General features: G+C 35.8%; 1 protein-coding gene and 2 long non-coding RNA genes across 3 annotated transcripts in view; 1 reads left to right on the top strand and 2 right to left on the bottom strand.

Annotated features, from left to right (window-relative positions):
- Nucleotides 1–13,782, top strand: part of LOC147841806 (uncharacterized) — a 31,288-nt gene extending 17,506 nt beyond the window's left edge. The window contains exons 2-8 of the long non-coding RNA XR_015502649.1: nt 10,707–10,902; nt 11,007–11,128; nt 11,875–11,958; nt 12,081–12,135; nt 12,235–12,310; nt 12,385–12,561; nt 12,898–13,782. This is a non-coding gene — a long non-coding RNA (uncharacterized LOC147841806). The remainder of the gene's footprint in view (nt 1–10,706; nt 10,903–11,006; nt 11,129–11,874; nt 11,959–12,080; nt 12,136–12,234; nt 12,311–12,384; nt 12,562–12,897) is intronic.
- Nucleotides 1–27,033, bottom strand: part of kaznb (kazrin, periplakin interacting protein b) — a 162,564-nt gene extending 135,531 nt beyond the window's left edge. Inside the window, 1 exon segment of the mRNA NM_001080082.2 lies at nt 26,498–27,033. Coding sequence (NP_001073551.2) covers nt 26,498–26,693 — 196 coding nt within the window. The 5' untranslated portion in view covers nt 26,694–27,033.
- Nucleotides 764–4,099, bottom strand: LOC147841807 (uncharacterized). Its single transcript, XR_015502650.1, has 4 exons — nt 3,930–4,099; nt 2,038–3,676; nt 1,189–1,994; nt 764–862 (listed from the first exon to the last, which is right to left on the bottom strand). It is a non-coding gene; the product is annotated as an uncharacterized LOC147841807 (long non-coding RNA).
- Nucleotides 27,034–27,626: the final 593 nt, after the last annotated feature.

Consider the following 27,626-nt stretch of genomic DNA (forward strand, 5'->3'; position numbering starts at 1 on the left):
ATTATGCCTTCCACCAGACACCCGTAGCTGAGAGATGACCAAACCTAGAGATGGCTCACGTAAAGACAGAGAGAAGTTTTATGAAATGGCATTGCTGCATACTTTGTAGAGTTTAAGTGTTATCAGGCACGTGCTCAACCTGTGCAGTGCACATGCCCTTTTTAGTCTTGGATAGAAAGTGCCCTTCCAAAATGATCCAAAGTGCCCCTGCGACGCGACACACCCTCGGTCCCGCCCTTCAGTAGGCGCGCGACAACACCGCTCTTGAGTACGCGCGCGACAACACAGCTGATCAGTACGTGCGCGATAACACCGCTCTTCAGTACGCGCGCTGATGTTTGAGAAAATATAAAGGGTCACCAATTTTATCATATGTTAGTTTTTTTTTTATACTAAACTGTAGCAACGGGCGAGGCAGTGGCGCAGTAGGTAGTGCTGTCGCCTCACAGCAAGGAGGTCGCTGGGTTGCTGGTTCGAACCTCGGCTCAGATGGCGTTTCTGTGTGGAGTTTGCTTGTTCTACCTGCCTTCACGTGGGTTTCCCCACAGTCCAAAGACATGTGGTACAGGTGAATTGGGTAGGCTAAATTGTTCATAGTGTATGAGTGTGTGAATGTGTGTGTGGATGTTTCCCAGAGATGGGTTGCGGCTGGAAGGGCATCCGCTGCGTAAAAAATTTGCTTGATAAGTTGGCGGTTCATTCCGCTGTAGCAACCCCGGATTAATAAAGGGACTAAGCCGACAAGAAAATGAATGAATTAAGAAAAAAAATTAAGAAAACAACTCTAAAATATAGCTGCAAGCAGCAATTAAGGGGCCAAGCAGTCCAGAGGCAGCTGTGACATAAAAAATTAAGAAAACAACTTTGGTAACACTTTACAGTAAGGTTCATTAGTTAATGCATTTACTAACATTAACTAATCACACAAACTAAACAACACATGTACAGCATTTATTAATCATAATTGAACATTTACTAATGCATTATTAACATCTAAGTCCATGCTTGTTAACATTAGTTAATGCACCATGAGTTAACATGAACTAACAATGAACTACTGTATTTTTATTAACTAACGTTAACTAACATGAACAAATACAGTAGTAAATGTATTGTTCATTGTTCGTTCATGTTAGTAAATGCATTAATTAACATTAACTAGTATACCTTATTGTAAAGTATGACCACAACTTTTAATAATATTCAAATAGCATAAGGCAGACCCCCTAGTTTTTCACAATTTGCGAACAATTTTGTGCACCCTGGCAGCATAGTCGCAAACTGCGTTCATACCTAAAAAACACGTTCTTACTCCTTTAGAGTGGCGGCGGTACAAGGTTCGGTGGTAATGCTCATATTAAAGTGGTACTTACTGTACATCTCCAGGTTGGAGGAAAGTCCTTACCCCAGGTGAAGGAGTTCGAGTATCTTGGGGTTTTGTTCACGTGTGCGGGAAGGATTGCAACAATTGTGAGATTGACAGACAGATTTATACTGTGGCAGCAGTAATGTGGTCTATGTATAGGTCTATTGTGGTAAAGAAGGAGCTAAGCCGAAAGGCAAAGCTCTCGATATACCGGTTAATTTACGTTCCTACTCTCACCTATTGTCATGAGCTTTGGGTCATGACTGAAAGGACAAGATCTTGGATACAATCGGCAAAATGAGTTTCCTTCACAGGGTGGCAAGGCGCATCATTATAGATAGGGGCGAGGAACTCTGTCACCTGGGAGGAGCTTGGAGTAGAGCCACTGCTCCTCCACATCAAGAGTAGTCAGCTAAGATGGATCGGGCATCTGTTTCAGATGCCTCCTGGAGGCCTACTTAGGGAGGTGGTCCAGGCATGTCCCACTGGGAAGAGGCCTCAGGGAAAACCCAGACACGCTGAAGAGACTATGACTCTCTGCTGGCCTGGGAACACACTGGGAGGAAGTGTCTGAGGAGAGGGAAGTCTAAGGCTCTCTCCTAAGACTGCTGCCCTCGTGACCCGGCCCCTGAAAAGTGGCTAAAAATGAACTGCTGTCCTCGTAACCCGGCTCCTGAAAAGTGGCTGAAAATGAGCTGATATGCTTGCCATAAAACTAGTCAATGACAAGGAAGCGTTTTCTCTCATTGATAGCAGGACAATAGCTAAGCGAAATCATTTATCAATTTGATGCACATCATAATACCAGCCATACATGTAAAGCACAAATAATGTCCTTCAATTCGGTCACGTCCAGCAGCAGCCATCCTTGCTACAATCTCCATTATTGTAAGCTGCTTGCTTTTCTGTCTGTTCTATTGGTATGTTTGTAAAATGTGCTCCCACTTTCTTTTGCAGTCTGAAGCATGTCAAACACATATAAAAAAAAACAGTTCAGCCCATGTTATTCACTTGATTTACGCCACAGGATGTCTAATTGCATCTTTGCATTGACTTCACATGTAAATCACTTGCGCTTTATCTGTGTCTGCTTACTGCCTAGGCTGCAAAACAATTCTCCCTCACTGTCATGTAATGTAATGATTGTGAGGGCACAGGTGAGACATAATTTTTCTAGAGACACTCAAATACATCACGTGCACTGCGTATGCGACTATAAGTCATGTAAAACAATTAGTTGCAAACTGGAAAAAATATAATTTGATTATATGATTTAGAGTTGGATGTTTTATAAGATTATTTACATTTTTTGCATTTATATTGCATTTAAATTAACAATACAGCAAAATCGCAAAAGATTGAGACTTTCTTTGTTGGTTTAGCGTTGGATTCGATGATAGCAAAATCAAGGGTCTGATAAGAGTAATTTATTTTCATTATTGGATACTTATCTTCCAACATTATCTCATGGCAATTCGTAACTTTTTGATTTAGTGGCTAATTCGTATGAATTTGTACAATCTCATTCGTACAATTTAGACTGATTTGCTCATCCCCCAAGGAAGGTTGGATTTTGGTGGATATATTTTCATAAGACTGAACTTGTATGAGTTTGTAAACTGACAAAACATAAAAGAGATCAGGCTGTATCTTCATGTAGTGCTATTTATTTGATCAAATTATAAAAAAAAATTTTCTCCATGACTTGTTGAACATTTTCAAAAAAAATAGCAGAAGGACAACAAAACTAAATTTTATAGTGATACAAAATAAAGTTAAATATCCATCACACACACAACCCATATATACAGATAATAGTAAACTATTCAGGCTGACTAAAAATCATAATTTCTTTGGCCGCGCATGCTTCCGTTTTCATTTTGGCCACTGCTGTGAAGTGTCCACCACAAGGGAGCAAATTTGTGGCCGTTTTAGTGACTAGCGTAGAGGACAGGACCATCTGCTGCTGAGAGATGGGCGATTTTCCAAGAGCCTTGAGGTGACTGACAGGGCGTTCTCTATTAAGACTCGCTCCTATTGACTTGAACCTGAAAAAAGGGATATCTACACTGATTATCAACGGAAAAGTGAATGTGCGTGCAGTGGGTTGTCAGAAGGGCTCATTGAATAAGCTTTAAGGTAAGTGGAACATTTACAGTATGGCAGGTAATTGTGCAGAGACTATTATTAAAGTTAGATGTCATCAGAAAACGTTTGTCTTTAGTGGAACATTAAAGATGATTTGAGCTGAAGCTGTGGTCCTTAGTCAAAGTCAATGGCGGCAGTAATATTAAGAGCAAAAAAAAATAACTTCATTAAAAAAACAAAATGCAATGAGTTACTTTGCTTAAATAACATTAGTAAATCTGTAGTAATTTTATTAAGTTGACTTATTTTTTAATAATTATGCACATTTCATAATTCATACATAAATATTTTTAACGCAATGGGTTTACTTTATGGGGTCACTTTTTTTCTAGTTAAGTCGACCAAACTAGTTTTTGTTTTACAGTGCATATGCAGCAGGCACGTGCACACATAGGGCTGAACCTGTGCAGTGCACATGCCCTTTTTAGTCTTGGATAGAAAGTGCCCTTCCGAAATGATCAAAAGTGCCCCCGCGACAACCCCCCACCCCCGCTTTACAGTACTCGCGGTTCAACATCGCTGATGAGAACGTGCGCGACAACAACAAACAACTACAATATATAAAGAGTGTGTGTGTGTGTGTGTGTGTGTGTGTGTGTGTGTGTGTGTGTATATATATATATATATATATATATATATATATATATATATATATATATATATATATGTATATATATATATATATATATATATATATATATATATATATATATATAGACTCTTAAAGTGTTGCTAGACATTTATTTAATGCATCTCCAATAACTATGGTTTCAGCTAAAACCATTTTTAATGTTCCACTGAAGTAAAAAAAAAAAGTGAAATCTTGATTTGGAGTGAGTACATTAATAGCAAATGAACAAATATTTCAACAGTGGCTGTATAAAGACATCTAGTATCAGATATACAAATAGCAAGGCTTAATTATACACAACTTTAAGAAAAATTCAGAACAAAGACTGGTATAAATAGAGTTTGATGAACATTTCACAGCCCCGTCAATCACAGTGACAAACAGTGATTAACTGAAACTCAACCCCTTGTTTCCGGCAATTGCTCATAAAAGGTTTAAGCATTCATAAAGCTCTTAAACTGTTCCTGCCAGATTTAACCCTTGGGTTCAAAAGCATGTGTAAAAAACAACCGCAGACTACCTAAAAACTGTATTTAAATTGCCTTGAACTGTTAGGGCTAATCAAGGTCACATCCCACGAGGAATGGTTTCCTTCCAGTCCAATTTAACCACAGAAATGGACAATTAGTAATTCCTGGAATGGTTTATCCTCCGGGAGAAGTACAGTATGTGTGGATTGGGAGATATCTAGGGGAGTGATCTATAACCACTCTTCTGAAAGGGCAAACTGAATTTCTCCTTCCCGAAATGTGCCTAAGCTCAAGGCTGGTAATAAAGTCTCAGGAGAAAAATGTGTGTGCGTGTTTTCTGGGTTATTTGTCCGACTCTTGCTTCATAAGACCTCAATGTATTTTGTCAGAAGGCATAACTATTCATTACTGTTTGCCTGTGAATGTATTTTTGACTCTGGTACACCTGTACACCTGTTCCCTTTTTAACAACTGCCAAGAATTAATCACTCAAATCTTCTTTTTTGTTCTACATCTTGGATGTTCTGAGGGAGAATAACTTAACAGAATTGTATATATACTATACTATACCAAAATATGGAACTATACCAAATATGATTTGTAGCCTGATTTACTGTCTCCAAAAAAAAGTGAGAATATTAGTTTTGCTAATAAATCACTAATGTGTTTAAGTATTTAGATCAACTCCACATTGTAACACTGGTTCAATCAATGATGTGATTTGAATGTGGAATAATTTGTTGGAAGTGTTTGGGAAACCTGTTCAAAAATAAAATCAGTTTTGCAATCTCAATTGGCGAAAGAAATACCCCAAAGGCTTCAACAAATTTGAAAGCATTATTGTTCTTAATTTGTTTCACTTGAATTTAACAGAACGGTTGTTTTTGATAACCAATAAAAGATTCCTTGGGTACCTTTTGAAAACAGTTTTTATTTTATTTGGTGAAACTAATAACTGATAAAGAAAAAACATAATAAAGTAAAATAAAGAAAAATAAAATAAAAAATAAAAATAAAATAAAATAAAATGACAATTAAGTTGATATTTGAATTTCAGTAATTTCAGTGAAAAATAAAGATAATGAATTCTTTGTGTTCATGTTTTCTGGGTTATCTAGCATCCCCTGCGGTGAGGGCTGTCCTGAGGGCCATTGTTTGGACTCGTTTCACCTCGTGGTGCATTGGTCACAGACAGGGCGTGGATCAGGGAGGCCTCGCTGCGGTTTGGAGACCGAGGAAAGGAAAAGACGGGAGGGGGCTTTCTTTCGCCTCTCTCTGGAAGTGGACAGGAAAACTGGGAGATCCCACAGGGGGAATAAGGAGAAAGAGATACTCCCTATTCTTTGAAAACAAAGCTGTACTGTAATCTGTCTCAAGCGCAGTGGTGCAGCTAACTAGAGCAAACACTGAACTAGTATTCCTTTTTTTTTTAAAGAAAAGGGCAGCTGCTCATGGCAGGAGATTTGCAGAATGACTCATACAGAATGTGTGAAGTTCATACAGAATGCGCTTTAAATTATTTAAGATTAAAAATGCATATGGTTAGCAACTGAAGTAATAAATAAAGTAATTTTGCAATGATCATCTGCAATACTTTAGTTGTACTGTAAAAATAATTGAACATTTATTGAATTAAAAAAAATCAAGAATCATGTAACATTATGATTGTCTTTACTGTGACACATTCAGTAATAAATATAGTATATTTAAATTTATATAGAAATATAGTCATGAAAAGCTAATAAATATACAGTCATTTTCTATTTTCTTAAAAAAATACAAATCTCTATATAATACGAGATTTGTGGAAAGCAGCTTAATCTTTGTATTACTCAGTACTGTAGTTTATATTATATTTTGAATCACTTTTATTTTTAGGTTGTCATATTTTATTTTACTTGTAGCCAATGGGACAGTTTACCCAAAAATCTAAATTCTGTCATCGTTTACTCATTCTCCAGTTGTTCCAAACATATCTGAGTTTCTTTGTTCTGCTGAGCACAAAAGAAGATATACTGAAGAATGTTGGAAAAAAACAGTCCTTGACATTAGAGCTTAGATCAGGCCCCAAAAATTAAACCCGACCCTACCTGAGCCTGTGCATCTTGTGTCGAGCTCGACACAGTCACTACAATTCTGAGTTGTTTGAACTACAGAAATAAGTTTAGATTTATCTTAATTAATAATGCAACAATGACGAAGCATGTAAACTGCATTGTTTGTTCATTTAGAATGGATCAAAACAAAAGAGGACATTGAAGGCTGACTATCATGCTTTCTGCCATGGCAAGCCTGCTTCATGTGTCTGTTCATTGTGGAAGTCCCTGATTGCTATCACCTCTTTCAATCCACACGCATAAGCAGAGTGTGAGCCGCGCGTGTTTTTTGGCATGCATGTTTACAGATTAAAACTTTCATATCGCATGTGGTGTGAATGTGTGCCACTGGAGAAGATGCTGTTGCAGGACCTAGAGCATTGTAGCAAATGACATGCTTTGCGAAATGTGCACCCACACGTGTTGCTTAGGCCGATTTTGCTAAAACATATGGATAATATTTCTAATTATGGCATAGCTTTCCACCCATTAGACTAATTTGGTAATGATTAAAACAACAAACAAACAAACAAAAAAACACTTGTGCTTAATTAAGGCCCAGCCTGAAGATATTGGCAGGCGGATCGCGTTAGGTTAAGTCTGGGCTCGGGCTGAGAATCTAATCTCTACTTGACATCCATAGTATTTTTTGTTCCTATTGAACAATATTCTTCAGAATATATTGTTTTGTGTTCAACAGAAGAAAGAAATTCATAAACATTTAGAACCACTAGAGTGTGGTGAGGAAACTTTTGGTGAACTATCCCTTTTTAGTTCTTTTTTTAATTGAGCTGATGTGACAATAGTTACATTAAACAGATTTTTTGTTCTCTCTATGACCATGATAAATAATTTCCTAGAAACTAGTGGAAATAATACAGGTTAAAGTCTCACCTGAACTGTTGGAATTGCACATCTGCAACAACCAACAAAAAAAAAAACCTAAGAGGAAAACAACAGGGAAAGAAAGAAACAATCCTGGGTTCCAAACACCCAGTGAGCATTGCTTAACCTTTTCAACAAAATCCTCAAAAATTCATCCACGTTTCAGACAAAATAAAATCCCACAAAATCAGCGAGGCGCAGCACCTCCCAAAGGCTGATTTAAAAGCAATTTAAAACATCACCTCCGTCTGCGGGCGCTTTATTGAGTTCACTCCGTCGCATTTCTCTCTGCTTATCACTTTCTCAGGGTCGTGGGGGGTTTTAGCATGCTGGGTCGCGCCAGTCCCACTAGTGTTGGCATAAATCACAAGGGCACTGCAAAGCCATAAGCTCCACCGCAGGCTCCCTAACACCCTGCCTACTGCCTCCAGCTACTGATGCTGATGCCGTCTCTTTAAACTAATAATGTCTCGTCATGATCATCATTTTATATTCAGTATTATCTTGTTGGACTGTTTTGTGTCAGTCTGAAAGAAGAACAATAATTATGAGTGCTACTGTGTTTGAACAAAAGGGGAAAACAACTTATTTGGTTTTTCATAGGCAAGACAAGTCAGATAAAATATTTAGATGTCTACCCGCAGGTCATTAGCACAGTTAGATAATTAAAAAAATATGAAGTTTAGTTCTCATTAATTTATTCTCATTTCTTATTTTTGTTATATTTATTAGGCATATGTTATAATTAAATAGTCATATTTGTGTGGTGTTGTTCATGACATCTAATCAAATTTCTTTTAAATTTCAAATGACAATATTGATTGAAAGCATTTATTTATTTATTTATTTATTTTTTTAGAACATCACAATTGGTCAGAATATAACAAATGGTTTGATATCTTTTGCTTATATTATTCCAGCTATGGATTGTTTTAACTCCTCCGATATTAGACATGGGCGGAATCCAAATTTTGATACCGTCAAACCTCCTCCCTATTTTATCTCAGTATATGGTATTACCGTGCATAATAAAAACTGAGCTCTCGCTCTGCCTCCTGTAAGCTGTTTTAATGCGTACACCAACCCCACCCCTAACCCTACCCCAATATTTTTTTCTTCTGGAGAAAGTCTTATTTGCATTATTTTGGTTAGAATAAAAGCAGAGTTAAAAGCCATTTTATGGTCAGAATTATTAGCGCCTTTAAGTAAAAAAATTTTTTGATAGTCTACAGAACAAACCATCATTATACAATAACTTCCCTAATTGCCCTAACCTGCCTAGTTAACCAAATTAACCTCGTTAAGCCTTTAAATGTATCTTTAAGCTGTGTAGAAATGTCTTGAAAAATATCTGGTGAAATATTATTTACTGTCATTATGGCAAATATACAATAAATCAGTTATTAGAAATGAGTTATTAAAGTTTAGAAATGTGTTGAAAAAATCTCTGTGTTAAACAGAAATTGGGGAAAAAATAAACAGGGGGGCAAATAATTCAGGGGGGCTAATAATTCTGACTTCAACTGTATAAAAATCTCAGATTAGATAACATACTGTAGTAAGACTGAAAAATTTTACTATGAAAAAACTCAAATAAATAATGCAAGTGGACATGTCTGATGAAGACCACATTGTGGGTTTGTTTGGCTGGCCTTCTCTGATGATCTTGTTTACTGCTTGTTCTGCTCTATGGACCATCAGACTTCACAGCCACAGCTGCCAACGAGGCATGCAGCTCTCTCATGCCAGAAGTAATGCCAGGAGCCCATTCACACTATTACCGTCTGTCAGTCACTGAGAAATAGCCCATCGATATGCTACTGGGATTTCTTTTCTGTAAAAACATCGACCTTAACCCCATCTCCCCCATTCTCCATCTCTCTTGCTCTTTAAAAATGTCTCATTCTCCATTTACCCTATCTTGAAGGTTCACTGTGACTAAACTTGTCTGTCCTGGTAGTCATCTAACTTGGGCTTAAGATATACTTCAAACGATCTGGTGTAACATCAGACCAAAATAAAATCAGACCAAACTTTCTGGAAAAGTTCACTTTAGTTGATGAACAGCTTTAAGCTACCATTGGCCTATAGTGATGATGCAATATGTGGGCGTAGCTCTGAGACTTCATCTTTTTTACTTTCCTCTAATCAGGAATTGATTTGTACTGATTTCTTTTATCTTTGCCATGATGACAGTACATAATAATTTACTAGATATTTTTAAGGATAGTAGTATTCAACTTAAAGTGCAATTTAAAGGCTTAACTAGGTTAATTAGGTAAGTTGGGGTAATTTGGCAAATCATTGTATAACAATGTTTTTTTTTTTTACACAATCAAAATAATTATAATTATTTAAGAGGGCTAATAATATTGACCTTAAAATGGTTTTAAAAATAAAAAAACTGCATTTATTCTAAACGAAATGAAATAAATAAGGGCCCGATCACAACGAACGCGTTTTTTTGCATTAAGAGGTGCATCTTTTGAATGGTTTACTAATAGCGTGAGCGTTTTGCCCACTGCTGATGTGCCCTGTGTGCCTCAAGTTTTAACCACCTACACTCTCAGAAAAAAAGGTACAATGAGGGTACAATTTTGTTCCTAGAGGGAACAAAATATAAAATTGTATCTTTAAAGGTCCCATATTGGTCTTCAGAGTACAATTTTGTACCCAAATGGGCTATAAAGGTACAAATGTCCAGATTTAGGTTTGAAAGGTACATTTTTGTACCTTTTATAGCACATTTGGATACAAAATTGTACCGTAAAGGACCAATTTGGCACCTTTAAAGGTACAATTATATATTTTGTTTCCCTATAGGAACAAAATTGTACCCTCAGCTAATGATAAGATCAAGACACTATATAACACTAATTAAAATGTATTAATACTAAACATTAATACTAAAATACATAATTAAAAAATATAATAAATAAATAAATTGAGTTAAATATTTTAATAATTAAATTTTTTTTCATGTATTTAAATTACATTTTTTTCTCAAAAGTGTTAATAATTAAATTTATAATTGAATGTAATTTTAATCATTAAAAATGAAATACTGGTCTTTGCTTACTGTTTAAGACCCTATAGTATATTTGATGTAGAATAAGAAGTAAGAACCATGCAGAGTGACAGCATCTTCATACAGGTGGTGATGTTGCTGTCTCTTTAAGAATTTGGCTGGTTGAGACGTTATAGTAGTGTTTGTTACTGAGGCGGTCGGTAGAGTATGCTGGCTGATTACACAGAACTTCGCACGCTTTTCAAAGAAAAGTCTATTTTGGAGTCCACACTTTTCAGGTAAGAATGTATTAAAGATATATTTTCAGTCTCATTTTTACATGTGAAGCCGTGTTCTGTTGATTTTGTCTGACTCTCGGGTCTCGGCTTTCCCCCGCTTTAAGTGCTCCGGACTGCCTGGTGTATGTTGGCCTGTAGGATGGAGTTTGCTAAGATTTCTGCAGCTTATTAAAGAAGTTACTACAATGTGATATTGAAGTCACCGAGGGATATAACGTTATAGACGGTGAGTACTATATGCTGTTAGTTTTCTCGGTGTAAAAGTTCCCTTTATCGCCTACGTTATGTATTCGCGCCTTATATCTTACGTTACGTTACTGCTTTATTAATAAGTGTTGCCACGGCGGAATATAATCGCAACCCAATTAACAAAATACACTCGGGTCAGTTGCGGCGGCAGAAGCGAGCCGACGCTGCCGTATCCGTGCACCGGAATCAGGCCGTGAGTAATGTGCGGTGTGGCCCGGAGCTCGCGCGACTAAAGTCTTCATATACCTTGATATAAAACCTTTTGTTATTAATACTGGAAATTTGTAATTATCGATAATGTTTTATATTTTGAGGCAATTTTCTAGCCACGGTTGACCGCTGAAATGTAATTTTAGACGGTTATATAAGTTACAAACATGTTACAAACGTCGTGTGTATGCTAACGTTACATATCTTCGTTTCAGTGTCTAAGTTACATTAATGTTGAGGAGTGTCCACAAACTCTCATATCCAGAATTGTTGGTGCTTTACTATCGTTTAACGTTATACTTATGTTAATGTAGAATTATTAACATACCACGTTGTATAAATCGACGTTTTAAGTTATACTTTGTTCTTTAGTGTAATAATTTGTCTCATCTGTTCTGAAACTGGTACCTTGAGCTATTTTACCTATTTTATTAACATCTCAAAATAAATAAATAGTTATTGCTTTATCTTATTGCTTTTCAGAAGTTTTTGAAGTTTCCAATTGTCTTTCAGGACAAGATTGAACAACAGAATGCAGCCTAACAGCATCAGACCAATGAAGGCATGTCATATGAAAGCATGGCTCAGTTACAAGATGTAAGTATGTCTCATTATCTATATACCATGGTTTTAATGGCTTACATACTGTTTTAAATTTGTAGGTTTTTACTTACAAACAACAATAAATGTACACCCACATGTTTAAAATTATTTTCTAGGTTTTCATCGAAAGATGAGAGATCAACTGAAGAATGCTATGGACCTGACACTAAGGTACTCTTTCTAAACTTTCTCCACTTGATTAATATTATTAAATTCTAGCTTTGGATGGATTCCTTCATATTTGTTTGTATGCCACATCTCATGTTCCAGGAATTGATTTTACAGCAGCACTTCTCATGTTGCCAGCCTTGTTAAGCGAGACACTTCAACATTTCGTTGTGCTCGGGTGCGTATGTTGTTTTTTGTTTAGTATATGCTGTAATAAATGCATTTTATAATGCTTGATATTCTTTATATTAGGATGACGCAGTGGGTAGTGCTGTCACCTTACAGCAAGAAGGTCGCTGGTTCGAGCCTCGGCTGGGTCAGTTGGCATTTGTGTGAGGAGTTTGCATATTCTTCCAGTGTTCGTGAGGGTTTCCTCCAAGTGCTCCGGTTTCCCCACAAGTATAAAGACATGCGCTATAGCTGAATTTGGTAAGCTTATTTGTCTGTAGTGTATAAATGTGTGGTGAATAAGTGTGTCTGGATGTGTCGTAATACTGGGTTGCAGCTAGAAGGGCATCTGCTGCATAAAACATGCTGGATAAGTTGGTGGTTCATTCCACTGTGGCAACCCCAGATTAATAAAGGGACTAAGCCGAAAAGAAATTGAATGAATGAATGAAATTTATATTAGTCTTTTAATCTGTGATACTTTTTTTTTTTTAAATCAGTGAATATTAATGATTTCACTTTCTATACATGTTGATTTTCTCTTCATCAGTGATAGAGTGACTGATATTAATGTAATTATTGCTTTGTCATTTACAGTGAATCATCTTCACCACATCCAACAGTTCAAGTACAGGAGGAGGCCACCGACTGGACAACTGTGTTAACAAGACGAGTCACGGCAGTTTTCAGTTGATGGGATTGCGATTGGCCGGGCTAATGATGTGGACGAATATACATTTTTGACATATCCATCTTATTAGAAGAACACCTTGATGTTTCTGCAGTGGAATGTTTTGAATGAACGGTGGACGGTGACAAGCCTCGATCTACTCCAGTTACCAGAGTGATCAACCTTGTTTTTTGTTTCTCTACATGCTCTGGGGATAATCACAATCATCAAGTTAATCCAGCACACTGCTATCATTCATGCATAAAGCAAATTTTTAAATAACTTGTGGTCCTAATGACTATCAAAGAACCAGATATGAGTGCTTTACATGTCATGTTTATCAAAAGCATAAACACATATTGTGTTACAACAAATTACAACTCCACTTGAGGATGATGAGGAGTAATCTACTGATGTTAAGGAAGAGGCTACTGATGTATTCGGTTTTCTGCACTGTTGAAGCAATTTATAGAGAAAGTTTGCCTTCATTCTGAAATTCAGAGAAAATGTTGATGACAAATCATTTATTATGACCGAGTATTCTGACTAAAGACAAACACTTTGGACTTTATAAAGTGCAGTACTTGATGTAGCCTGTGTAATGTGTTTATAAATCTTAAACAGTATTCTTGTGGTATTTGTATTAAGTGTAGATTATTTAGTTTTTATTTGTTATCTAAATTGTTCTTTTTACTGTTTTACATGTCTGCTTTATACTTGCTGTGTAATTTTATTTCTCAACACATTCAGTTGTGAAATGTAATGAAATATTTCTACATTAATAAATAAAAATGGACATCTGTGAACCAAAATATTTTATTTATTTATTTGTGCATGCAGTCACCAAAGGATCAAAATGCCTGGGTCAGTACCCTGAAAATACTATATAATAAAAAAAGGTACATTTTTGTACCTTCAGTGTCTAGGGTACAAAATTGTCCCTTAAAGGGTACAAATGTAGAAGGTACAATTTTGTACCTTCAAAAATGAGGTACAAATTTGTACCCTTAAGGGTACCACCCCAGTGACGGGCCATTTGTACCCTAAAAGGTACAATTTTGTACCTTTTTTTCTGAGAGTGTACTGCTCTTCATGTTTTTGCCTTGCGCGCTCACAGTTGAAAAAAAGTTGTTTTTTTTGTGTGTGTAATTTCTATTTTTGAATTATGCAAGAAAGAACGTTTGCAAAGATACAGTATGAACAAAGAGACAGGGTTACATAAATCCAATATTAGGAAATTTAAATGATTTACACCAAGAAAAAGTTTTACATGCAATATAATTGTTAGAGTTATTTAAGGACTTCAAACATGAATCAAAGTCCTTTTTTAAATAAAAAAAGTCAGAGTGTTTCTTTGAAAATGTACATTTATGGATGTAAAATTTAGCCAAAACAAAGCAAGAAATTTATAATAAATTTAGAAATGAGAAGGATCTACAATCAGAGAGTAATCAAATAATTATTTTATGAAATTGGAAAAGTCAACCCAAAACACTTTACAATGATTACACTCCCAAAATAAATGATTTAGTGTTTTGTCATATCGACTACAAAAAGAGCATTTAGGGGAAATAATGTTATTAAATTTAGCTACTTTGGTATTTATTGGATAACAATTATGAATGATTTTGATTGAGACTTCGACAGCTTTATTAGATTAAAATATATTTTTCAAAAAAGCCAAAACTGTGCCCGATCTATGTCATCAAATATATTATTCCAAAAACCTATGCAAGCAGGTAAAGAGATCCGAGAACTATTAAAAACTAAGCAAATCGGTTGAAAGTCAACTCTAAGCGGAAAAAAGCATGTATCGTCGATTAAGTCAATCAAATGAAAAAGATGAAGGAGAGACTAGTGGTCGCTGTTTCAAGTTCTCCAAAGCTGTAAGAATTCACCAATCTTGAAAATCACAATATTATTAAATAATCCAATATTAACAATATCAACAGCAACACTCGCACACTATAGACCCTTTTGAAGAATTTCTTCAGAAGAAAAAATATCATAAGAAATACTGTGAAAATGTCCTTGTTCTGTTGAACATTAACTTGTAAATATTTGAAAAATAAAAAATGTAATTAAAAAAATTACAGTAGGGCTAAACGTTTTGACTTCAACTGTGCGTTTAGCTAAAATTCACATGCAGAACACTCCTGAATCCCAGAAAGCAAAATGTACGTTTGTAAACATTTACAATATCTGTAAACATTACTCACATCTCATACACATTAAACAGTGAAAGTATCCTTTCTGTCAACAGCACATTTACTCTTTCTGTCAAGCATCTGTTGATGTGGCAGAGCTCTTCAAACTATACATCTTGGCTTTATCTTACAAGGTTTTTTAAAGACCTTAATAAAGAAGCATGACTCATGCATAGGAAAACTGGATTATATGCTTTGCCCACAGCAGCTCAATCAGTCTGCTATTTTTCAGATGTGCTCATATCAAACTATTGTATATTAATACCAATGGCATTGCCTCATAGCATACTGTTTACAAAATTATATATCAATATATTGTACAAACTACGAATGTTTGCGTCACACTGGTGAAAAGCCAGATTACATTGAATGCTTATTATACAGTAATCAACATTTAAAGTAGATCGAAATGGTTTCACAAAATTGTCCTAGGACAAGAATGGACGTTTTTCAACAGTTTTAAGATGACTTTGATGAAAGGTGATGATCCAGTTGAAATGTTAACTACTGCATTTTTTAAGTGATTAGCAATGTATTCTAAGTGATTGGCAATGAGTAAACATATTTTTGATGAATACTATCTAAACGATGTGATCAGTCTTGGTTGGTGCTTATCACCCATCATAAATCAAATGAAATGATCAGTATTAACCTGTTTATACAACCAAATATATGTTCTTACACATATTTGACAATTAGAAAGTCAGATATTTCACAATGTAATTAGTATTTGCAGAAAAGATGGGGGAAAACAATACAGTACAAATCACTAGGCACCTTAGTACTGTATGCCACTTGATAAATAGACTCATTGCCGTAGGCTTTTTAAATTGATGTGTCCTAAATAAAAGTCACATCTAAGAACTCATCCTGAGAGGTCAGCAAGAGTTTTTTAAAACCTACATGTAAAAGGATTAACAGCAATCAACAGAATAAAAAGCTATTTTTATAATCCTGAGATGATTTTACTTGAATTGTGTGCCAAATTGTAAACATCCACAGGTATTAATACAGTAATAATAATAATAATGATAACTTTAACTTTACATTTAGCTGAACCGAACTTAAGAGACAATTCTGCTCCCTATACCCCCCCCCCCCCAAACTTGACTTGACTTGACTTAAGTTTCTTTTTAGACCTAAATGAGAAACAATAAAGAACATAACCAAGAATATAAGGGCCTTTAAAATGACACCTACAGTACCTGTTTAGCAAGAATTGAGCGTAATGGACCAATTTTATGATATTTTCACATCCCATCACTAGCTTCCCTCACATTCCTTCTCAAACGCCAAGTGTGATTCTGCTCGATTTGGCATGATATGACATTGAGATTGCACCTCTCAAGCATTACTTAATCCGAATGGTGTCTTGGCCAATTTACTATCTCAAAATTTCCATCGGCTAGTCAAGAGTGTGCAGATGTCATCGCAATAGACTTTTTCTCATTTGTCATGTAAGTGTTCATCTCTAGGGATGCAGAGACTGGCTTCCATCGCTCCCTTTCTTTCTCTCTCTGCATGATATGTGCACGAAAGAGCTCTTCTAGGCCTACTTTTTTATTCTCACTCTTTTTCGCATCTGATTGCTTGGGTTTAGAGGTGAATTGTAATCTGTTTTATCTCACCAAGCAAGATCCAGAACTTTGTAGTATGGCGCTGCGCTTTTTCATGCAGATTTGACACCTGATCACCAACCATCCTGGAAATGTGAATAATGCATTATTCTTCGACTATATTGATTTTTAGCCAACAGTTTTGGTTTTAAAAGATCAGCAAATTCATATATTGTGTGTGGATTTATTTTTCCCTCTCGAGACCAGATGCGTATCTGATTATGGTAATACAGTCCATTCATTTACAAACTAAAAGTTTAACATACTACGTCCAATAAACTGTTGGAACAAGCAAATTGATGACAAAGCAAAGACAGCATCCATATGGTCCTGAATTATGCAACATCTGATATGAATGACGTGTCTGCCCTTGAATAAGGAGAGAATATGTATAATATGCAAAGGCAGTGCAGAAAAGTTGAAAGCACTCAACTTGAGAACAGCTCTTGGCTGAAGTACGTGGTCTAAAGAGCTGTTCACACCAGGGATGATAACTGTAAACTTTTAACTATAAAGTTTTTGAAATTAATTCAGAATCTAAACACTGCAGTGTTGCTCATAGTTCTCCTCTGGCTTTGTCTGAAACAGAAAAAAAAATACAGTGTCAATATTGTGACCTGCATATGGTCAATCTGATTCTTACCATGCAGGCACACAATTTCATAAGACAATAATATTAGGTTAGATTTGGGTCGTGACGTCAGGTAACCAAAATTCAATGTCTAGCCAGTGTCTAAGGACGACATTACTTTGATGTCCAGTAACGACATCAAATGACGTTGATACTTGGTTGATTTTAGGTTGTGTTGGAAAGTGACCAAAACCAACATTGTGCCAACATCTTAAACCAACATCATACTGATGTCAAATTCTGACATTTATTTGTCAGGTATGGCAATCAAAATTTAACATCTAATAGATGTCATTGTGGTAACGTCCACACAACGCCAAGCTATAACATCATTACGTTGATATTTGGTTGATTTTAGGTTGGACAGTAGCTACATTTCCATCTACCTATTTTAAAGTGCATTTTGTATATGCACACTAAAAATCGGTTGATGGAAACACCAAGATGTGCATAAGTTTTGAAAATGCACAAAAAAACATATGTGGATAACTGAGCAGGATAAACTTTTTATTCAATTAGAAACGATGCGCATAAACTATGATTAAAACACTTTTACCAAACAAATTCCAGTACGCCATTAAAAAAAGTCATGTGATTTTGTTATAAAGATCATGTGACGATTAAAATGCATGTGATTAGACAAACTAGCAGGCTCAGCAGATTGTAAAACATCTGAAATGTGGTTTTGGTCATTCTAAAACGCTTGAAACTTTATTATATTATTAATGACCTCCAGAACTGTAAAGAGAGTCTGTGCTCCATGTCTGACGCCTTCAAACACCACCATCCTTTCACTGATTGTCGTCATACTGTCTTCAGTGACGCAAGTAATTTATTTAATAAAGAAAAAATTGACACAGTTTCTCCAACTGCAGCAAAGTCCGCTTTTACTTTTGATATTAAGTGCCACATAATCAGGAAGTGACAATTTTGTTCTCTGTGACTGTTTGGAAATGCTGCTTTATCATCTGTCTTTTATGCGATATTCAGGTTTTGCTCATACATTTAATTTGCATCTTTGGATGGAAACATAGCTATTGACGTCAGATTGCCATTGGGTTCTGACGTCAACCTAATTTTTGTTTTCAAGTAAAACGCAATGCTTGACGTCTTGTGCCTGCTGGGTTAGAACATCATCCTGTTACTACACAAAAGTTCTACAGAGTATGGTAGCGTTTCTTATCTTATATTGAATCTTTATGGGCTACTATATTATAACTGCTAGCATGTGATCCCCCCCAAATATTTCTTTGACTATCATTTTTAATTCATATTATTTTTTACTTGTTTATTTCTAGTTTTGTAATGGGGTTTAATAGTTTTGTAATGAAGTTATGCATCAGGTTGTGTATTATCTGTGTTAGTATTGTATAGAGTTGTACAGTGTGTCACACTTGTTATGTGGTTGTATATATTGTGTTATAATGAAAATCAATAAAAAGTATTATTAAAAGTATTTGTCACTGATACTTAGGAAAATATATAAGGCTTGCTTGCTTGTGTGATATCATTTCTAAAATAAAACAAAAAAGTAAAAAATTTAATGAGGATATTTTATGCTTTAAAACTTAAATTTAAAGACCATTCTAATTGCATTATTATAGCCTTCATCATGGAGTGAATGTTTTTGACTCAAGACTTTAGTTAAATTTTTTTTAAATCACATTATAAAAATATAATTGTTTGTGAAATAGATAAATAAAATAAAAATAAGTGCTGCATCAAAGGAAACCATTAATCCAGTGATTTTATGGATGATTATATATTTAGATTTTCATATATTACTAAGCGTGATGCTCTTATCTGTTCAAGTTTATCAGATAATTAGACTGCACACAAATATGAACTTCAGTCTAAACCTGATAAGTCAAATCACATCGTCTCTACTCAAAAAGACACTGTATTGATTTTTGCCTTGTTAGTGGTGCTTGCTGAAGTAGAGAAAAAAGTATATAATTATTATGATCACTCGTACAAACTTTGCCGCATAGCGTGTATTGGACCATTTCGACTAATTATATCTAAATTGTGCTTCTTTCTGAGAAGCGAGCTTTTAGTTTCACAAACAATATAATTGGATGATAAAAACAAGGAACAAAATCCCTATAGACCTGAGACACCAGACTTTCAAAGATATCATTCCGGCTAGGGAGGGCATAATCAATAACAGTGGTTTTAAAATGATTTCAATAATAATAAAAATAAAACAATATATTACTGTGTACAAAATATTAAATATATATACACCACATTATCAGTGTTTCTAAAGAACAACATTAAAAATACAATATGTCAATATGTTTTCTAAATGTAAATATAAATGAACTGAATTAAGCAATTTACTATGGATCATCATAACATTTAACCTTAATTGTATGTAACATTTTACACTGCAATTTGACATTTTCCAGTATCTTCTGATCACACTGCATAACATGCTGGTATTTTTCAATATGTTTGCCTCAGTTTCATGTGCAGAAGTCAAAAGTTTCTAAAATCAAGACATGAGGTGCCCTGTTTTAAGAAATGTATCAACATGAAGTGGAAACTCATGTATTCACTTATTTTGATTTGATTTCTCAGAAAAAAAGATGCCAACTTCTTTGCATTCCTTTATGGAAATGGTTTTGCTAGACTTACCATAGTTCAACCATAGCATTAGTACTAAAACTACTAATACAAATAGTAACTGATCTGCCAGATTTACTATATTAAAACATCATAATTAACTTTCAAGTAAAAGAATAAAGCCCAGTCAGATCACATGTGGTTTTTATTGCTGTGACGAAAGTCACTATGCCAGATTATGTGATTTTGTCTTGATAAACTCTTGATTTGTCGTGGTTCACAAATGTGCCAGACTACATGTTCCTTCACGATCAGTTATCCTGTGATGTCTACAACAAGCATTATTTCCCAAAGCAGTTGCTAAAAGGATATATCTTACGTAAATTCCAATGTTTTTTTATCTTATGTCAACCTCAATAAACACGGATGCTTTATGACAGCTAGATTACATTATTTAAGGGCCACATTATTTAAGGGTATTCATTATGACATTAATACGATTTTAAAACGACATTATTACAATATTTTCTTTTAAATCTAAATGTATATTTTCCTGCATGGATTGCTTATTAAACATTTCCTAGCATGAACTGACTGAACTGACAAAACATGAGTGACACAGAAAAATTGAAAGCACATCAGCACCAAAAAAATAAAAAATAAATCAGATGCTCACGACAAAAAAATACATATTAAAAAATACCAAATATATGACAGAGGTTTGTGATACAACAATTACAGTGAAGCATTAATTAAATACTTTTCAAAACAAATTATCCACCCGCACAGCTGAGTAGTGGACGAGCACAAACAAAAAAATAAATTGGATATTTTTTTTGGAAAACAATATTTTTTTGAAACGAATTGTGTTTTGTATCATTTAATGTAAAATTTGTAATCTTAATATAATTTTTTGTTGGTCAGTTATCAACTATCCTATACTATGCTATGCTATGCTTCAGCGCCAAAGCACAAACTGGTTTGTTAAATATTTGTGGATAAAACATTTAATTCTACAAACTTTAATTAAATATCTCCACCTCTGATTCATGTAATATGCATTATTACTCACATTATTCATTCAAATGCTAAACAAATCAAATAAACTGTTTAAGTTTTTATTGAAGAACAAGCAGTTCTCAAAACTTCTGGAAGCACAAAATGAAATCAATCTATTATCCTAATATAATAACATTACATATTTTCTCTTTTAGATCCTGTCATCACATAAACTTCACTTGCCATCCGAAGATGGAGGAGAGCCAGTGCACAACTGGATGCCACTTCTCTCCATTAGGCTGTCATAGCCCATTAAACCTCGGCCTGCTCTCAAGTTTATATTCAGAACGCTCCCGCCTGCAACACGGGGTAAACATTTTCTGTGCTTGTAGCAAAGTGAAAAAGTTATTAGCGGCAATAAACGGTTGTGTGGCTCGTAAAAGGTCAGGATGGTGGAAAAGCACTTCTTTGAAACAAACAACAATAAAAAAAAAAAAAAAATGAAACTGAACTCAGTCCAAATCCGGCACCTACAACAAACAGGACTTTTTGTGGCCCTCAGCCCTTGGCTTGATATTAGCGGAAGGATATGAATGGAACACAACTGAACCCGAAGTCCTGATTAGAGGAATGCTGTTTTTTTGTAAATGGGAAGGGGGGCTTTGTGTTATTTAAACTATGAGAGAAACTCCCACATACTGCAGGACAGAGGAATGTGTATCTGATTACATTCTGCCTGCTCAGCCTCCGACTCTCCCATGCTAAGTCACCTGACTGGCTGAGAGAGAAAGAGACAGAAAGCATTACATCAGTGGGCTATATATAGTTGAAGTCAGAATTATTAGCCCCCCTGAATTGTTAGACCGCTTGTTTATTTTTTCCCCAATTTCTGTTTAACGGAGAAAAGATTTTTTTCAACACATTTCTTAACATAAGAGTTTTAATAACTCATTTCTAATAACTGATTTATTTTATTTTTGCCATGATGACAGTAAATAATATTTTACTAGATATTTTTCAAGATACTTCTATACAGCTTAAAGTGACAATATAAAGTCTTAACTAAGTTAATTATGTTAACTATGCAGGTTAGGGTAATTAGGCAATTTATTGTATAACAGTGGTTTGTTCTGTAGATTATCGATAAAAAATTTAGCTTAAAGAGGCTAATAATTTTGTCCCTAAAATGATGTTTAAAAAATTAAAAACTGCTTTTATTCTAGCCAAAACAAAACAAATAAGACTTTCTCCAGAAGAATAAATATTATCAGACATACTGTAAAAATTCCCTTGCTCTGTTAAACATCATTTGGGAAATATTTAAAAAAGAAGAAAAAACTTCAAAGGGGGCTAATAATTCTGACTTTAACTGTGCGTGTGTGTGTATGTGTGTGTGTGTGTGTGTGTGTGTGTGTGTGTGTGTGTGTGTGTGTGTGTATATATATATATATATATATATATATATATATATATATATATATATATATATATATTATCCTACTGTAGTTATACTATGATAATCACAAAGTAACCATGGTTTTGCTACACTACTCATAGTTTAACCAAAAAACATTCATTATGTCAACTTGAATCACTACTTTTTCACTTTACTTATTTTTTGCTGCCAATAATATTTATAGAACATAGATATCTCAGACTTTCGCATGTAAACTGTCATCTGACTGAAAGATAATATCTAAAAAATCAGTCTGCTGGCACAAACACACACACACACACACACACCAAAAAACACTTTCAGTATGATAATAAACCCATGATTAATATGCATAAATGTTTCACATTCCTGTATACTGACTTAAAGTGATAGTTCACCCAAAATGTAAAGTTTACCCACATTTTATTCACCTTCAGGTAGTTCCAAACCTTTATGAGCTTCTTCTTTCAGTTGAACACAAATGAAGATACCATGAAGAATGTTATAAACAGATAGCCATTGACATCCATCATAGAAAAAATCTAATAAAACTCAATGTGTACTGATTTCCAACATTTATCAAAATATCTTCTTTTGAGTTTAACAGAGGGAAGACACTCAAACAGGTTTGTGGCAAGTGAAGGATGTATAAACAATGACAGAATATTCATTTTTGGTTGAACTGTGCCTTATTGAGTTATTTGTACTGTAAATATAAGACAGAAGGGGACACGGTGGCCCAGTGGTTAGCACTGTCGTCTTACATCAAGAAGGTCACTGGATCGAGTCCCAGCTGGGCCAGTTGGCATTTCTGTGTGGAGTTTGCAGAGGTTTTTCTCTAGGTGCTCTGGTTTACCTCACAGTCCCAAGACATGCGCTATAGGTGAATTGAATAAGCTAAACTGGCTGTAGTAGTGTATGTATGTGAATGGGAGAGTGTATGGGTGTTTCCCAGTACTGGGTTGCAGCTGGAAGGGCATCCGCTGTGTTAAACATATGCTGGATAAGTTGCTGGTTCATTCTGCTGTAGCCATCATTGATTAATAAAGGAACTAAGCCGAAAGAAAATGAATGAATGGATTTAAGACAGAATTACTGCGCAAGACATTCATCTTTTTCATTGGATGAAATATTTAGTATTATGACTTCAAAAATGAGACTTTCAACTCTACAGAAATCCAGTGTAATATGTAATGTTATGATTATTATTCACTATTACAATGCATAAACAAGTCGAAACTACATTTCTACAACTTTATATATTTTCCACAGCAGTCACTGTAGTTTTTATAAAACCTCTCTCTTGTCTTTCCCACCTGACTGACTGAGAGAGAGAGAGAGAGAGAGAGAGAGAAAGAGAAAGAGAGAGAGAGAGAGAGCATTACATCAGTGCGCCAGAGAGGAGGAATGTGGATTCACTGCAGTGAGATGCCTTAAACCCATGTGAAAAAAGAAAGAGAGGGAGAGCCATGCTCTCCATACAATCTCATTCATTTCGACAGGCCCTGCTAATGACACCTGTTCAAACACACTCTCTATCACTCTCGCTCTATACGAAAGACCACCGGGGGGAGCGCCGTCCACTGCTGGGTTGCACTGCATGCTGTAACCCCTATAACATCATCAACCTGACACAATATCAATACTTCAGTCCTCATCCCAAACACCCGCACACAGCTCGAGCCGCTTAACGTGACCTCTAGCCTGAATTAAAAACTGCCTCGGGCCATGAGATCTCCACAACAGAAGCGGACGGATCTCACCACACCTAACTTCCGTTTCAGAGAACATGGAGTGAAAGTTGAGATGACAAGCAAAAAATAGATGAGTCACAACACACAATGATAAATGAACTTTCAGAGTAGTTTTGGCTGGACTTTACAATAGGTTCAATGTGTTAGAGCAACTCTTATTACTGTTTTTTACCATTAACATATGTTTTCTAATGAAATATACACTAGCGTTCAGAAATGTAGAAATGGAGTCATTACAATTTTTGAAAAAGAAATACTACTTTATTCTGCAAAGAAGCATTTAATTGTTTAAAAGTGAAAATAAGCACAAGTTTGAAAACACTTTAAATATAATTATTCCTGAGGGGCCTGGGTATGGAAGACTGGAGTAATGGCAGCTTTACCATAATAGGAATTATGGCTGTGTGAGTAATCGAAATTGAATCGCAATCAAGATTTGAAATGTTGCATTTAGCTAATCACAGAAGGCTGGGATATGATATATATATATGTATTATTTAATTTCCTCAACCCAGAGCAAAAGCGTGACTGCCATCTGTGTGTGATAGTCAATTGTGTGTGGTAGACAATTAAGTGAGCACAATTTTGTTCTGCCCAATCAGAATTGCACAATCGAACTATGTGGAACATCCACAATAAAACAGACAGGAAAGAGAGTATGAGTGATGAGTGCGGAATGATGACATTAGCTTTAACAGATTAATTAATACAAAAAATAAGAGATTGGTAATATGGGAATATTTCTGTTTCTAAGTCACAGACACCGAACAAAACCAGGTTATTTGTATGTTTACTGTTTGCTCTAGAGAAAAATGTCATTTCTGAATATTAAAAAACTAATTTTGAATAAATGTTAAACTAAGTTAGTATCTTTTCAGTTATTTTTTAACTAACACTCACTACATTTTAGCAGTAAGAAGCTAGAGATTATATAGATGACTCAGCTGCAGCTTGACTACAAAAATATATCGCAAATAAATTGGAATCGCAATATCTTTTAGAGATTATACAATAAACAATATGATATGTAGACAATATCATAAAAAAATAAATAAATCGCAATTAAATACTTTCTCCAAATCGCACAGCCCTAACAGGAATATAAAACTAAAATATATTAATACACAATTTGTTTACTTTACTTTCATAAATCAAAGAAATGGACCCTTAACATAAGAAACAAACAAACAAACAAACAAACAAATAATTAAATAAATAAATAAATAAATAAATAAGGGTGGCATGGTGCAGTGGGTAGCGCTGTCGCAACACAGCATGAAGGCTACCCCTGATTAATAAAGGGACTAAGCTGAAAAAAAATTTAATGGATGAATGATAAATAAACAAATAGCCAACCATAAACATGATGTGGAAAACTTTTGGAAAACTAATCTATCAAATGCCATAGAAACCCTTAACTTAGAACCTTAGAAACTATAATGTTGCTGTATTTTTAAGGGTCATGTGATATCACCAAGCACTAGAATTGACAATGCTGAGATTGACATCTCATCTAAAAGGGATAATTCATCTTAACATAAAAAATTCATCATTATTTACCAATCCAGATGTTGCTTTTCATGATCCATGCATAAGGATATTCTGAGAAATGTAAGCCAAAATTTTCTGTTCTTTGTACTTTTCAGAGGAAGAAATACAGGTCTGGAATAATATGAAGTTGAGCAAATGATGACAGAGTTTCATTTTTAGTGAAATCATAACATGGGAGAATTGTCAGTTTGAAAGTGAATTTTTCACGCCACCAAACAAAATTGCAATAATAATGAGTGTTTAAACACTGCCCCTTCTGCCATTGTTTGACAAACAGCCAGTTTTGCTCCAAAATCAAGTCAATGGTTAATCCAATTTAGCTGTGCTAGGCTCATCAAGATGCTCAAATAACTTTTTTAGTAAAACATTCAACAAATGTCTGTCCAACAGATGCCTGAATTCTAGAATTAAAAAGTGTTTAATATTCACAAAAAGACACAGTAAGTTAAAGTATCAGAACTGAACCACGTGTTTCATGTTATTCCCTGCGAATCAGGACTCATGACGACAACCGGACCTGATGCCAGCCTTCATTTCTCTGCTCTCTCTCTGCCTGATATGTCACAGCTGCATTAGAAAGCCGTCCCACTGGCTGCCCGGGAAACGGGACGAGGCGGTGAAGAACGGGATCAGCTGCCCCCGTCCTCCCCTCCTTACTTACTTCTCTCAACAAAAGCTCAATCTCACACACAAACCCTCCAAAATGAACTGTTTGCTAAGTTGAAACGCAGTGAACAGACCAAGCAAAACTTAACATGCGTCTTACCGTGGAGGTGGTGGTGATGGTGGTGGTGATGGTGGTTTTGCTGGTTGTTCTCCAGGCCGATGGGGTTGCACGCCCCCAACTCGGCCAATCTGCGGCTGGTGGCGGACAGCTCGGAGCGCAGGTTGGTCACCTCCTGACTGGCCGACTGGATGGCCCCATCGATCCGCTGAGCCAGCTGCTTGTTGTCCTCCATCATTTTCAGGATTTTGCCCTGAGAAGCAAATCCACACAGAGGGGCATGGTGTCAAGGGCTCTGTCAGGGGGTAGAACAAGCCACGGGTCCCCCTTTATCCCTCCTCGCCTGCCACAGTTTAGACCACACATACACAACACACGCCGGAGAAGAGGAACAAAAAAATCCCAAGTCAGACTTCCCTCCTCCTTATCCCAGCAAAAAAAGACCTAATCGCTACCTGTCCTCTGTGAAAGAGTGCCAAGTGTGCGATAGAGAGAGAAAGAGAGAGAGAGAGAGACGCAGCGGACAGGCGAAACAGCAGTGAGACAGAGTTCCCGCTGAAAAACTGCGCTCCAAGCAGCTGCTTCCAGAGAGAACACAGTGCATTGAGAGATGACATGCTCTCTTTTAAACGGAACGTACCATGTGCACCAGATTTCTGGGGGGAGAGAAGTAGGGAGCTGAAGTGCAATGTTTCTGGAACTCTGTGAACTGCGAGCTTCGCCTTGGAGATCCACCACTTTTGGAGCAGTTTGAATAACGAGTAAGATCTTATATCTCTGAGAAGGAAAATGACACTTCCCTTGATCCCCTGACAAACACTTGTCAAGCTGGATACATCTATTCTCTCGGACAAGCAGGCTCCCACCCCTTTCCCTTTCTTTTCATAACATATTCATTCTTTTGTCCCTGGGAACGGCTCCCCCACTCTTGAGGTTGGGGATGGGGGTGTGTGGGTGGAGAGAGGGACCGGGCAGAGCACTGGAGCCCTGGACACGAGGGACGGCTGTTAGTCCGGCCCCCTGCATACAGGAAGTGCAGAGAATTACACTGAATGCAATCAATCTCTTCACAGGGTCAAAAGTTTGGGGCTGATTTTGAAAAGCCCTCTGGTCTTCAGAAGCGGACCTAAAACGCTTTACCCTTTCCCAGAAGTCTTGCGCAACAGATTGA

Source organism: Danio rerio, chromosome 11 (genome assembly GCF_052040795.2).
Source record: "Danio rerio strain M-AB ecotype USA chromosome 11, GRCz13ab, whole genome shotgun sequence".
In the NCBI taxonomy this organism is placed as follows: domain Eukaryota; kingdom Metazoa; phylum Chordata; class Actinopteri; order Cypriniformes; family Danionidae; genus Danio; species Danio rerio.